Source organism: Cnephaeus nilssonii (assembly GCF_951640355.1).
Source record: "Cnephaeus nilssonii genome assembly, chromosome: 6".
Taxonomy (NCBI): Eukaryota; Metazoa; Chordata; class Mammalia; order Chiroptera; family Vespertilionidae; genus Cnephaeus; species Cnephaeus nilssonii.
This window is the reverse complement of record NC_137077.1, coordinates 13,135,115-13,149,821: the sequence shown is the minus strand read 5'-3', so window position 1 is coordinate 13,149,821 and position 14,707 is coordinate 13,135,115. Positions and strand designations below refer to the sequence as shown.

Sequence of the window (14,707 nt, the reverse complement as noted above, 5' to 3'; positions counted from 1 at the left end):
AAGGTTTTAACAAATATTGGCTATTATTTGTTTTTATTATTGTCCAATGCAAGTCTCTGCACGAGGCTGTCAAGGGTATATGTCCTCAAGGAATTCACACCTGGGCATGGGAGGCAGACATACAGACAGAGAACTGTGATGGAGGTGACTAGATTTTCATGCCCTTATGTGCACAATTCTAGGAGGGTCTCCAAGCTGCTATTGGAGGGTCAGGCCCAGAGGAGCTGGCACAAGATCCTTGAAGAAGTGGCCTTGAAGGCTAAGATGAGACCTATAGGCTCCGTCGTTTGCTACTGAAGTGACATGGAAGATGAGAAAGGATGAGTCAAAACCCACTGTTGGCATCTGCAAAGAGACATCCCTTTGCGGTAGTTTGCCAACCACACCAGGTTAAGGCCACCACTAGTCTTCAAAGTCAAGGACCTGGGCTCCTGCAACATTCCCTGCAGGATAGTGTACCCATTTGTGGGCACTCCCACCAATACTGCCAGACAGCAAGCTTGGATACAGACAGAAAGGCCTGCAGTTTCCCATGGCGTGGCTCTGGGAATGGTGGTGGGTCTCTGGGTCCAGGAGGAGACAGAACCAGAGGCAGGATGGGCAGAGCAGTGGGAGGAGGGAGCTTGTTCCCGGGAGTTTCACAGGCACAAAAATTCAGATCGTGTTTCTGCTCCAGCCCCTTCAGGATATCCTGCCATTCAGCCAGGGCATATATACAGTTGAGAGTGGCCAATGTCACCGCAACCCCTGGATTTGCCATTTTTCCTGTCTAGAGGCGGGTCTCACATGTCATCTGGTTCAATCCAGGGAAAGGAGAGGGAAGGATTTAAAAACAGACACTGAAATGAGAAAGAATTCACTGGGAGCGCTTCAGACAAAGTTAAAATAGGTAAACAGCTCTGACAGGGGCCTGGCACGGAGAAGGAGCAAATATTTTCTCGCCATGCTACGAAATTCAATCCCTTTCTTTCTTGGATTGGTTGTACAAAATGTCTGCTCCCCACTGGAAACTACAGAGCAGGTAAGATGAGACTTCTATTTTTTTTTTTTAAATGGTTCATTTTCAGGGTGTGTTCAAAAGCTGTTTGCTTTACTATGTTGTCAAGGGTACAGAGTACTATGGGAGCTTCCTAAAATAAAGAGGACGCTGTGGAGAATAGGATATGAGTGGAGATGCATCCTCTTTCATCAGCCCAGTTGGTTCGTTCTGTGCTAAAATGCCATTGTTGGGACTCTCAGAATTTAGTGCTCACATTTCTGGTTTCCTTGCAGATTTTGGTATCCTGGGTGTGTTTTGTTTGTTTTAGTAGTCTCATCACTCACTTCCCATTGTGCCATACTGAATATAGAACATAACAATGGCTGTGGAGAGATGTTCTGGGAAATTACAAGTTGAGTGATATCTGGCTGAGAAATACAGCATGACAAAATGCATCAGGTATTCACCCTCCACCTTCCCAAGTTGTAGTAAAAGTACCCAGGGCACTTTTACACCAGCACGCCAGCCTCTCAAGCAAGATCCCATGCGTTGTCAACTTAGAACAAATTCAATGTCAGGTCTGCAACAAGGCCAACCTAAAGGAGGGGGTGTGGGAGTCACCCCGAGTGATTTAGTTGAAATGCATTTCGCAAGATATGACTTCCGCTCTATCAATAATAAAACACAAATGTGATTCTGCATCTGTGCCGGGAAAAGTTTTATCAACGCCAATTTTACTTCAGTTGGCTGTACTCTAATAATATTTTCCCGGAAACATTGAAAATGGCATAAAGGTTACTCACTCCAGCTCTCCGAGTTTGAACTGTGGTTTCATGAGTTTAACAAATATTTCTGAGGATCAGTGACTGCTCCACAGCTTACTAGCTGTTCAACCCTGAACACTTCGGTTCTCCCTTGACAGTGGTCCACACAGCAGAAATCACCATCGTCACCATCACTGTCATCAGAATGAGTGGAGAAATCAGGTGTTGACTGATGCTTAAAGCTGAGTTTTCAAGAAGAGATCATATGAGAAGTAGAATGAGCTATTCCATTTGAAAAGGACAAGGGATTTTTGAAAAGAAAATATTCAGCCCTGGTCGGGTGCTGAGTTGGTTAGAGCATCGTCCTGATACACCAAGGTTGCAGGTTGGATCCCCGGTCAGGGTACATACAAGAATCAACCAACAAATGCATAAATAAGTGAAACAATAAATTGATCTACCTCTCTCTCTCTCTCTCTCTCTCTCTCTCTCAAATCAATAATTTTTTAATTGTTTAAAGAGAATATTAACTCTGGCCTACTAAGAAAGAAAAGACAAAGCAATGTCACTCCATATGCTTATCCACAAGGAAAACCCTAATGTAAAAGAAAATTCTGCTTTAAAAATAGTATTGTGACCATTAACAGAGATTAATTGAAATTATATCTAAGGGTGGTTTTTGTTATTCCATATATACCATTCCAGCCAGGAAAAAAAAAACAGAGATTTTGTTTTTCTACCCCACCCCCCACCCCCACTATACAGTGTGCATGGAAGAGAAATGGCCAAGCAAGGAATCAGAAGGCCACTGACTCCTAGTGTGGCCTTAAGCAGGTCACTGGACCTCCCCTCAGCTCAGTTTGCTCCTCTCTAAAATGAGGATGATGACACCTGCCCTACTTACCTTTGGGGTGGTCGAGTTCAAATACATGATGCCTTTGGGGGTATGCATAACCATGAACTGCTCTGTCAATGTAAGGTTTCTTCTGGTGCAGCCTTTACAGATGTCAATAAACTTAGAAGTACTTATGATGTTCCCAAGACCCCTAACCTAGTGCTGGGCCCCTTGAGATGACAAGAAAAAGTGAGAGTGGTGGTTTTTAAATGGAGAGCAAAGACAACAAATGTGTTCTACTGGCCAACCATAGAGAGAAGCAAGAGAGATGAGTGTCGTTTTGTGTATGTGGTGGTGTTAAACAGGGCCTTGAAGATATGACATTTGGGGAGCCAAGGAGAGGGGAAAGAACATTCCCATCAGGAAAGGCAACAAGTAAAGCACAGAAGTGGAGATAGAGAAGCGATACAGGACTTTACTGCCTACGATCTCCAGTACGGGGCCAGGCAATTTGCACGTGGTGCATCATTTAAAGTTCTCAGTGTCCTGGAGAGTGGCTATCAAGATATCCTCCTTATAGAGGATGGCAAAGAGGAAGAAATTCATTCCAGATCGTACACTTGGCAAGATGTTGAGCCTGATTCCAAGTTCAGGTCATTGACTCCCAAGTTGTCACTTTTCCTTATATAAAGCTGTTTCTATTTAAGTTTGATAGGGAAATGAAGGAAACTTGAAACAGGTGAGGAAATTCATTTGGGAGGATCAGCGCCAGCATTGGGCAGTGAGGGAGCCTCAGGGCCAAAGTCAATCTGCAACATTCGGCATAACATTCTCTGCTGCCTGCTGTCGCTCATTGTGTCTGGTATACCTGTCTGATTTCCTACAACTCATTAAGCCAATCGGCAAATATTTACTGAGCATGACTATGTACCAGACACTGTTCTAGGTGCTTCGGACAAAGCAGCAGAGGACAAAGTAGAAAAATATTGCCGCCCTCACGGAGCCCATATTCTAGCTGGATTGTAATCCAAAGAATACAAATATCTTTGGAGAAGACACTGTATGCTCCACGGCATTTAGCACCCAGACGAGCCTATTCCTGTGGAATTAATGCTGAAAGGATATGCTTGAGATTTGCCGATCTAACCAAAGAACTTACATGCATATATGTATAGCCCATGGATACAGACAATAGAGTGATGAAGGCCTGGTGGAGGGCTAGGAGGAGTCAATGTGGGGGAAAGGGAGACATCTGTAATACTTTCAACAATAAAGATAAATGTTTGTGTGGTGGGGTTTTTTTTTGGTGGTGGTGGTTTTTTTTTAAGAAAAGAGTACTCTACAATATTTAGAGAAGTGTATGTCATGAGGTTATCTTACCTTGCTGGACTCCAGACTTTAGAGCAGGGATGGCAAACGCGTGGTACAAGCAGCCCTTGCACAGCCAGGCAGACATTGCTTGTCAATCCCAGCATTCTTTCTAGATAAGATTGAAAGCAGGCTGCCAGTCACTACTAATCAACCTTATAACCCTCCTTGTGATTCCATTGACGTAAAGTCAGTGGAGAAGATTGGCCAAGCAAAGCTCAGCTAATGGAAGTTGATTTTTTTTTATGCTCTCACAGACAAAACGATGTGATAAGAAGTCTCTGCTTGTCCTGAGGACTGAGTGCCAATCCTGCTCGCTCAGCTTTGGAATTGACTGCCCAGATGGTTACACCAAGGTTACCAACGGCTCCATAGGGGTTCGCGATTGCAGGTACTCATTATGAGAAAGTCATTGTGCTCCAGTCTTGAAATTCAAGAGATTGTGAATCCAAATAGAAATCTCCCGTCTCAAACACTACAAAGCATTGCCATGATTGTCTCTTTCTCTAAGGCCACATTGAGCTCAAACTTAGGTAACTCACAACTATGACCTTGAATCTAAAAAATGGATTGCATTTTAATACTAAATTGACTACATTATATTGCACATAAATATTCTCTCTTTCTTTTGCCCTTCTTTACTTAGAAAATCTAAGTTTTGTTTCACTTGGAAAGGGTTCTAGTCAGGACATGTTAAAAAGCCTTGGGTCTGACACTCATCTTACTAACTAGCTATGGATCCTGATACTAATTACAACCCCAATAAGGGAGGCAAATGAATTACAGCTTTGTTGTGTTTTATGTGAGCACTGTATTCCTGAAATCCTTTTATGATTCAACACTCTCATCAGTCAAGGTTAATCCTTGCACAGGATAACGAACTGTTCTACTCACCCGCTAATAGTTACAGCCATGCAGCTCAAATGAAAACACTTTTTTTTAATTTGTTTAGTTCACTAATTTAAAACTTAGACAGTCCTCAGTGAGTTTTATTTTTAATTCAGGGATGAAAAATTAGTATGATGTCTTACTTTGCGTAAAAAGAAACCTTAAAACTGTTAGATTTTAAATTTGTATTTGCTTGATGTGACTGCACTATATTCTAAACCCAAATCATCATTTTTAACAGAAGTTTCCCAACATTGGCTGGATTGAATTAGCAACCATACGTGGCAGTTGACTACTCAATTGCCAAAGTGGGTGCACATTTGCAATTAGATCCTTTTAGAAAGTATGTCTGAAAGACTTAGGGTTCAAGGTTAAAATTATATAGCAACTTTAGTGAGACCCTGTGCACCACATCACTCATGCTCTTTCTCTTCTTTCATTGGCTGCTGGGACACCCAGTGACAAGTTTGATGTCCATTTCCAGCATGGGCCTAGAACCTAACATCATTTTTCCCGTCTACTAACTTCACTCCGACATCATGCGAGATATTTCACCCCTATTTTCATTGGGCCCTGATGGTTTTCATCCATTTCTTACAATTAAAGATAAATCGTGATTACATTTTTTCTATCTAGAAAGTAAAATGGGATCTATATATTCTTTTTTTAATGTAGGCAAGCCTAAAGACCTAAAAAAATCTAGGGCAATCCCACTGCCTGAGTTAACACATTGCTCTGATGATGGGTTGTGTCCCTCTTTACCCTTGAAGGTATACCTTTATGGTCAGATCATACTCGCTGTCTCTCCCTGGATGCCGCCACATCTGTAGGAAGGACTACCTCCAGCCTCAATGCTGCCCAGGCCACTGGGGCCCAGACTGCATGGGTAAGTGGCAAACACCCTTCTTAGATTTGGATACTTGCTTCTCGGTGTCCCATTGGATGGAAAATTGAGAGGAAGGAAACCGGGTAAAAGGAGAATGTCAGCACCTTTTTCTAGAAAGGCGCATTTCTGTCAGTAGGTAGAAAATTGTTCTTGCCCTCTCAGCTTTTCTAAAGAAATCTGCTTTCCTCCAGTCAGAGATCTGTCTTTAAGAGAATTCCTTTACAATTCAGCAAAAGGGACAGTGGAAAAGCTACCTGTTCCTACAAAAAAAAAAGGTCACTGACCATAGAGAGGAAGTAAGAATGCTGGGTTCTTATGATCTCAAATTTACTGTAAGAAGAAGTTTTATGACAACATCTCAAAGACTATAGTTATTGTTTGGCAACAAAAATAATCATTCAATCTTCTAAAAATTTAAGTTTTAGGATGGAATAGCAAACTCTGTAATGACCATGTTCCACTGTAAGAAACACTACCCGCCAAGTCTGAGTCAATAGTATACTTAGACTCTCCTGTGATCAAGCACAGCGCTTGTGAGCTGAAATGGAACTTCTATTCTGATTATAGATGTTTACACTCAAGTAGTGACTGTATCCTTGCTATGACATGCAAACTATATGAGATCCCTTTTTTCTTGGGTAGTGAAAAATAAGGCATTTTAATTCATGACTTTACCATTTGCTTTCCAACTTCTTAAATGTAATGAAAACATATCCTGAAGTATACACATAAGGGGAGAGATTAGTTCTCTTTAGTTGTGTTTTTTTTTTTCTGATTAAAATAATATAATCAGACCTGGCCGGTGTGCTCAGTGGTTAAAGCGCTGGCTCACTCTTAAAAGGGTTGAGGTTTTGATTCCTGGTCCAGGGCACGTACCTGGGTTGTATGCAGTTGGATGCCCAGCCTCAGTTAGATCGATGTGTCTCTCTCATATCGATATTTCTCTCTCTTTCTCTCTCTCTCTCTCTCTCTCTCTCTCTCTCTCTCTCCCTCCCTCCCTCCCTTCCACTCTCTCTGGAAAAAAAAATCAATGGAAAAATATATCTTCCAGTGAAGATTAACAACAACAAAACTAATAATAATGATATAAGAAAATTGTATACAGCTTATAAGGAAAAGTACAAAGAAAGAAAAAAAATAGCAACTTGTATTATGTCACACATATGAGACCCTAAATATTTTGGCTTATTTCTCCGTTTTTTTATTCCATATGGCTTCTAAATAGTTGCGCCTGTATTATATGCATAATGTCTCTGGTTTCTTTTTTTTTAACTAATGAAGAATCGCTTCCATTTACTCAGCATCGCTGACATTAGTTGCTAGAGAAATCCGTGGCCGATATTATCTGGTTTCATTCTTAAAACAAATCTTGGAGTTAGACATTTTTATCTCCATTTTGCATATGAGGAGTCAGATATTGAAGATGATCTCTTGACAGTTTCCTTTGGGCTTTTAAGTGATCAAGCCAGTTCCAGTTCAGAGCTGCTGGCACCAAACTTGCCAGGGAGAGAGAAAGACAGGGTCTAGGATCTCCTGGCCCTTCTCTCTGTTAACTGCTCTGCTCTCAGCGTCACCCCAGCACGTTGGCACAGTGTGTTTCTAAGAGATTATTACATCGGAATCAAGAGATTAGCCCAGCTTCTAACAGTTGATGACATCAGAATCAAGCGATCAGCCCAGACTTCCAGATTTCAACAACTTTTTTCGTGTCAAATGTGATCATATCACCTCCCGTTCTGATAGACAACCTGATATACTAGAAAGAACTCCTAGGTTTGCTTTTCTCTTTCTAACCCACAAAAACTAATCTGGTGCTAAGCTATTCATCAGACACACTGAAGACAAGAAAAGGCTTTGTCCAAGATACAGTAACAGAAGTCAGCGTGTTCAACATAATGCATGACAGACCGCAGCCAGGAGAGCAAAGGCACGCCGGGTTTTAAGTTTGAATCCAATTCCATCATTACTGCTTTGGGCAAGTTATTTCCTGCGTCGGTGCCAGTCCTTTTAGCTGTCAATGGGGATATAGTAAAAAGTCCTACTTTACAAAAATATAGTTGAGACTTTAAAACATTGGTACAGGTGAAAGTATTAGGCAAAGTGTACGACACTACGAAGACACTTTTAAAAAGTTGTATGAATAAATAAATGAGTGAATCCCGGTCAAAATAGACCTCTGATAATGGAAGGCAAATGATATGGCACCCTTTCTCCGAGGCCTTTTTAAACACTGGGTAACTCATAAAGCATGAACAGGCAAACGGGATTCCAGTCTCTCATGCCATCACACTGTGCTGCGTGCACACGTGGCAAAGCTCACACCTAAGATCGAAGGAGTCTTAGAGGGTTCCTTGGACGTTCGGGCATTTTCCTCTGATAGGTCTCGAGGCCGTTGCAGCAAAACCTGTGAAAACCAAGGCGTGGGCGTTCTTTCTGCTGACCGCTCGTTGGGCAAAAGTGTGCTCCCCGTTATCTTCATCTTCCGAACATAGTGTCTCCGAGGGCTTCCTTCCTTTGGTTCAGGAAAGAGATAAGTCCTCTGCTGGGCTGTGGCTTTCACCTCTCCCTCACATTCCGCAGTGATGGCAAGAGATCTTGCCTATCATTTCACATTTCCGCAAGGAGAAGGCCACTCGGAGCTGCTGACACGCACCCATCCTTCTTTTTGAGGCAGTGCGGGCTCTGGAATGGCCTTCTCTCCAAGGCAAGAGCAGCACCCAATTCCTCTTTTCGTGCACGGAGAACTGCATCCATACTCAACACCTCCGGGTTACTTTTTAAATTATTTAACTGTTCCTTTTTCAAGTTAGTTTTCAAGTTAGAACATAACTCTGTGATCCATTCTAAAAACATGGAAAATACAGAAAAGCACAATGAAAAAAAATTATTCATCCTCTCCTAAAATTACAGCATAGGGAATATAGTCCATAATGTTGCAATAGCAATGCCTGGTGTGAGATGGGTACGAGGCTCATCGGGGTGATCACTTCATAAAGGATGTAAGTGTCTAATCACCAGGGTGTACACCTGAAACTAATATTGTACATCAGCTGTAATTGTTGAAAAATAAACATTATTAAAATGTTTATTCTTCAGAAGTAATATGTGTCTGTTAAAGAAAATTAGGTGGCACTAATAAGTAAAATAAAGAAAATAAACATCAATAATCTTCCAAAGATATCCGGTATTAACTGTTGTTATTATTATTACTATCATTATTACCTTTTGCTAATATTTGTTTGAAATACAAAAATTTGTGTACCTACCCATTGCCTTTATTTAAAATATCATACTTTTAACATACCTTTTTGTAATTTGTCATTTTCACTTAATGGTGTATTGTGAAAATTTTCTATGCCAATAGAAATGGTTTAGTGACACTTTTTTGAATGACTTTTTAGTAAATACTTCATTGGATGAGTGTTCTGTCATTTAGTTCACAAATGCATTATCTGGAACATTTAAGTTATTTCCAATATTCCCTTTGTTAAATGAAACTCTAATAAACATCTTCATAGACCCCACCAAAAAAAAGAAAGAAAAAGAAGGCATGAATTCTCACTTGAGGAAAAAAATATATGTCATCCTGACATAACAAAGGTGTTTCTACCCATATTTCATGTGCTTCTCCCTCATTGAAACTTGTGCTGATTTATCAGATCTGCATATGAAAGTCTTTTCTCATTAGCCAAAAAACATGTTTTTAACCTTGAAACTTAATACATTTAAACAACCAATTTCTATTTTAGATGAAATAGGATTTTTTTATTTGAACATACCAGTTCTCTTTATTTCACCATCAACGTTAACAGATTTGTGCTACAACTCAAAGTAATGGGGAAAGAATGTGGCAAAACAATCTATTTCAAAGGGAAATGACCTTGATTCTTCTTTCTGAAGTCAATGTCATTGAATTATGCGTATTTGGTTTTTGTATCGTTATTTGCATTTTTTTCCTGTTGTATGTTCTTTGCCATTCACTGCACAGGTTGCAAATAACAGACTATGTGGATTTGAAACCACTCATTAGGCATGCCCTTTTTTTTGCTTTGATTGACAAGTAATACTGAGTTTACATAAGGAACCTGTTTTATATCAGTTTCCCAGACAGACAGTTTCAACCAGAGCTGTAAATGCAATACTAGCACGTATTCTCTGCCTAGCTGTGAGCCAAGCTTTTATTTTTTTAAATATATTTTTATTGATTTCAGAGAGGAAGGGAGAGGAAGAGAGAGATAGAAACATCAATGATGAGAGAGAATCATTGATCGGCTGTCTCCTGCATGCCCCACACTGGGGATTGAGCCAAAACCCGGGCATGTTCCCTGACAGAGAATCAATCTGTAACCTCCTGGTTCATAGATCAATGCTCAACCACTGAGCCATGCTGGCCGGGCTGTGAGCCAAGCTTTTAAACAAAGGTAGTGACATGGAGGAGGCACCTTGGGAGATAAAGTTACAGGGAGGTCCTTGGCCTCCTACTGGCAGGAAGTTTATTATCTTCCTCTAAAGAAACAGACAGCCCATGATTTGCTGACAGCTTATAAGGGGCAAGCCTCCCGCATGAGGGAAGTCACAGTGCAAGGACCACCAGAGTAGCAGGGAGCAAAGGGAAATGTGATAATGACCTAAAATAGCCTTATCAGCTCCCGAGCGTCACAATGCATCAGAAATGTGCCCTCATAGCAAAGTCTGTAATCTCTCTGTCAAGTGTGGTTGCTGAGAATGTCTTTTGTGACAGTCCCAGATGACACTGGGCTGCTGGCCTCCTCTGTGTAACCCCGGGAGACGCCAGCAGAGTCTTCATTTCTTTCTGTGTCCCTGGCAACTAGCACCCTGACTGGCACATAGTAGGTGCTGAATGCATCCTTGCGGAATGTCTGTGCACCATCAAAATGAATGAAGCTGAGCCCTTTGCTTCCCTAGAGTGCCCAGGAGGAGCCAGGTCCCCCTGCAGCGGCAGGGGCAGCTGTGACGAAGGCATGGAAGGAAACGGAAGCTGCTCATGCCAAGTAAGTTCCGGAACGTGTTCTCCCTGACTCTGCTCCTTCTCCTTAACTTTTGTCCCTCCTTAAACACACACACACACACACACACACACACACACACACACACACACACACACGATGAGTCTCTAAGAAGCGATACTAGTGAAAAGAATAGACAATCTGCAGCAAAATTACTTATCAGAGGCTTGGAGGCCTTGGAGTGAATCAGTTAACTGCTCAGCCTTAAGTGTGTCCATCTATAAAATGGGTTTGATAGTAATCCTGTGTGATTGCATTTGTCGAAAAGTGAAATAAGGTCATAGATGTGATACTTTGTGAAACTGCACAGGGCTATAGAAATTGTTGTTATTGATAATAATCACCACTATCAGCTCTCATCCACACCACCGGTTGTCAAGCACGGGGTCTGCCATTGAAGAATTTCTTTGGTATCCCATGAAAATGACTTTTTGCAATTTTCAAGCCTTTGGTTGAAACACAGAGAAATCCTTCTGAAAATGACTGAGCTGGGCTGTCTTCAGAAATGCAACCCTGAAGGAGTTTTCGTTTCGCCCTTGGGTGAAATTATGATGGGGCTGTTACCACTTGCTCGCTATTTATATCTTTGGATGAACAAAGCAGCTTTCTTCTGGACTCACTGTAAAAAAAAAATGATGCAGGGATTGAGGTACCCTTATAACACAAAAACAGCAAAGAATAAAGGGAAAACACAAAGAAGGAGCTTCAGAATAAGCACGGGGGGAGATATATATGAGAAATAAGCACAGACCACACCACCAGTGAGAAGCCCAGGGCTTCCCAGGTGACAACCATCACGCTGGGTCTAACGTCATCTCCCTGGGGTGTCTTGCAGGAAGGGTTTGGTGGAACAGCCTGTGAAACCTGTGCTGATGACAACTTATTTGGACCCAACTGTACAGGAGGTATGTCTGATTCTTGTGTAGTCTAATGCATTTGGACACATAGAAAGTCAAACAGCTGCAGACCCCAGAAAGACTGTTCCTTGGGGGGAAAACATTGAACAGTTATGTATAACCAAGTCTGCAAAGGCAACGCAGAGTTGGTAACAAATCTGATAGAACTCAGTTTTTGAAAAAAAGAGTTTCCTGTGGTTTTTAGCACTTGCCGTCAGCTACTCACCAGTAATGCTTCCTGGCAAACTTGGGGGGCACACAACTCCATCTCTCCAGACTCCAGGATCAGACATCCCCTGCTCTTTGCCTGCCCAGCTTCTCCCTGAGCTCTTTCCGGATCCTGGTCTCAGCATTGACCTTCTCCTTGGGGCCTTCACTTCCACCAGAGATCCCACCACATTCTGGTCTGTCCCTTCCTTTCGGGAGTTCACAAAGACATGCCCGAGGTGAGCAGAGGTGGTTGGCTCCATTTTGCAGGTTAAACAAACAAACAAACAAACTTGACACTGGCTGGTCTAGTCTCTTATTTTTGGTTCCTTCTTTCGCCCAGAAGTAGACCCTGAAACAAGGGTTCCAATACAAGTAGCATATTTGGGAGGTGACGGCAGAAACACTAAGAAAGTGACACAGAGGCAGTAAAGGGTGTGCTGTCAGGCCAGAGAGCAGTGTGATGACCGGTTAATGCCCTGGACTGGGGGCTCCGGAGTCAGTGCCCAACACTCACCTTGGAGTTATCTCACCCGAGGGGGAGGGAGTCACAGTGCTACAGGCAGAATGAAGGATGCCCCCCCCCAAAAAAAATACCCACATCCTCATCCCTTGAACCATAATAATAGAATTTAAATCATATGTATATATAAAATAGAGAAATATGCTAATTAACCAGGACGCCGTAATGGGTTGACCAGACAGGAGGAGGTTGTGCGCGCACAGTGTCGGGGGTGGGGTGGCAGGGATCTCCGCACGCCTGCGCTGGGGGAGGGCCTGATCAGCAGCCGCCGGGTTGCTTCAAGGGCCAGAGAGGGAGGAAGGGCCAGACCCGCAGTGGCCACGGCTGCTGGGAGGCCTGGGGAGCGAGGCAGGGCCGGACCAGGGACTCGATGGTGGGCGTTGCCACGTGATTTTGAATCGTGCGCTGGGGTCCTAGTTTTAAATAAATATTGAGATGGGAAGGAAGAAAGGCAGCATCTAGCATTGCTTGCTTCCCAAGAAAGCAAAGTCAGTGCTTTGGGATGAAAATTTAGAAAGAAGAGTTCATGTTGCCTTCAAGAAACAGGTGTTGGCTGCCAATGAGCACAGATATGCACGGAGCTCCCAAACATTTCTAAATAAAGGGGTATTTCTTCACACTTACTGGTGCCGTGGAGAAAGGGCACGTGAAAGAGAGAGAGTTGGTTTAGAAACCTAAGTTGTTAAGAAAACGAAACCTAAACTGAGAGTCGGGAGGAAAAATTCCAAACCCTGGGTTCCAGTAGAACCTCAGGTGGCGATGGAACTGTTCTGTCTGGGCTGTCCCACGGCACGCCTGGTCACAGGTGGCCATCGGGGACCTGAGTTGGGGCTGGTGCATCTGAGGCGCTGAACCTTACCTTTTAGTTCATGTCGCTTAGTTTAAGTTTAAATAGCAGCACGTGGCTAGTGACGACCACATTGGAGAGCTCAGCTCCAGAACAGGCTTTGAAATCAAACTGGCCCGAGTTTGAAATCCACTGCTGTGTGACCTGGGACAAGCTATTTAACCTCTCTGAGCCTTCCTCATCTATAAAGTGGGAATAAGAATACCTGCTCCACAGGGTTGGCAATGTAGCAAAGCTCATAGCACCATAGCATAAGCGCTCAATCAACAGAAGCAAGTCCTGAGGACAAAAGCAATACAACAGGAAGGGGAACACTTATTCACCTAGGAATGAATCAATCAATCAATCAATGGCTCAGTGATGGCTGGTCACTTCCCATTGGCAAGGACTAGGGGAACTTGCAAACCTCTTCAGCCAGGCATCCACTGGGTGCCAGTGTTGTTGCATCCAAGGGGGCGTTGGTCTCTCAGAGGAGGCGCGGCTGCTAGAAGTAGGACAGCTCTATTAGCTGCGTTTATTTTTAACGCTGGCTTTAACCTGCTGCAGGAACAGCCTCCTACCCGCCTGCTGATTCACTTAGACGTGATTTAGAGCTGCATCAGCGAGAGAGTTCATCTCCGTTGCCAAGGCCCTAGCCCACTCAGGGCCTCGCTCCTGGTTGGGGCAGAAGGCAAAGCCCACTTCCTCTAACGTGACCCCCAAGTCAGTCCCACAGTCATGTCTTGTTAATGACAGTAGCTGGCATTTGCTGAGCGCCTGCTGTGTGCCAGGCTGCGTGGGAAGAGGCATCTCTTTGGATGCGCGCAGCAACTCTTCAAGCCGGGTACCGCCTTTTATGAATGAAGAAGCAGAGAGGTTTCCCAAGGTCACGCAACTATTACAGGGCCAGAGGCAGGTCTGGACCCGAGGTGTCTGACTCCAGAGTGTGGGTGCCCAGCCCTGCACCATTCTGCCCTTGACAAGCACCCAACATTAGGCCCCTGACAGGGGATGGGGATCCAAAAAAGGGAGATATTAGGTCCCCACCCGCAAGGAGCTGGAAACACGGGTGACAGTTATGGTCCAGTGTGCACAGCACAGGGGGTGCTACAAAAACACGGGGGAGGGAGCAGCTCACTCTGCCAAGGGGCCCAGCACGGGGGGCTTTGTGCACTGTCCCTCTGACCCAAATGGCCGTGGCTTTGACCACTTCAAAGTCACACACCTCAAGCTCTTAGTGTCCCTAGAGATTGGAAACAAATACCAGGGGCTCTTTAAATGGCATCTGGGAATCCCTCTGCCTCATTCCTCCTTCCCAAGGACACTTGGCAGAGGCTGGCAGCCCTGCAGTGCATGTCAGGAGCTCCCCGGAGCTGTACCAGGCCAGTTAACCCAGGACAGAGGCTGCACTGGAAGCCAGGACACGGGGAGAGGCTGGTGCCAGATTCCTGGCCTCACACCAGCCAGCCCCAGGGGGCGGGGGGGGGGGGCGGGGGGGGGAGGCGGGG

General features: G+C 43.8%; 1 protein-coding gene across 3 annotated transcripts in view; it reads left to right on the top strand.

Moving 5' to 3' along the window:
* Nucleotides 1-830: 830 nt before the first annotated feature.
* STAB2 (stabilin 2) overlaps nt 831-14,707 on the top strand; it is a 128,357-nt gene continuing 114,480 nt past the window's right edge. For all 3 annotated transcript variants that reach the window (XR_013813717.1, XM_079775418.1, XM_079775417.1), the window contains exons 1-5: nt 831-1,021; nt 4,204-4,337; nt 5,605-5,720; nt 10,647-10,732; nt 11,583-11,652. Coding sequence is in view for 2 of the 3 variants with exons in the window: in XM_079775418.1 (XP_079631544.1) it covers nt 944-1,021; nt 4,204-4,337; nt 5,605-5,720; nt 10,647-10,732; nt 11,583-11,652 (484 nt within the window). In the remaining variant the exon portion in view is untranslated. The remainder of the gene's footprint in view (nt 1,022-4,203; nt 4,338-5,604; nt 5,721-10,646; nt 10,733-11,582; nt 11,653-14,707) is intronic.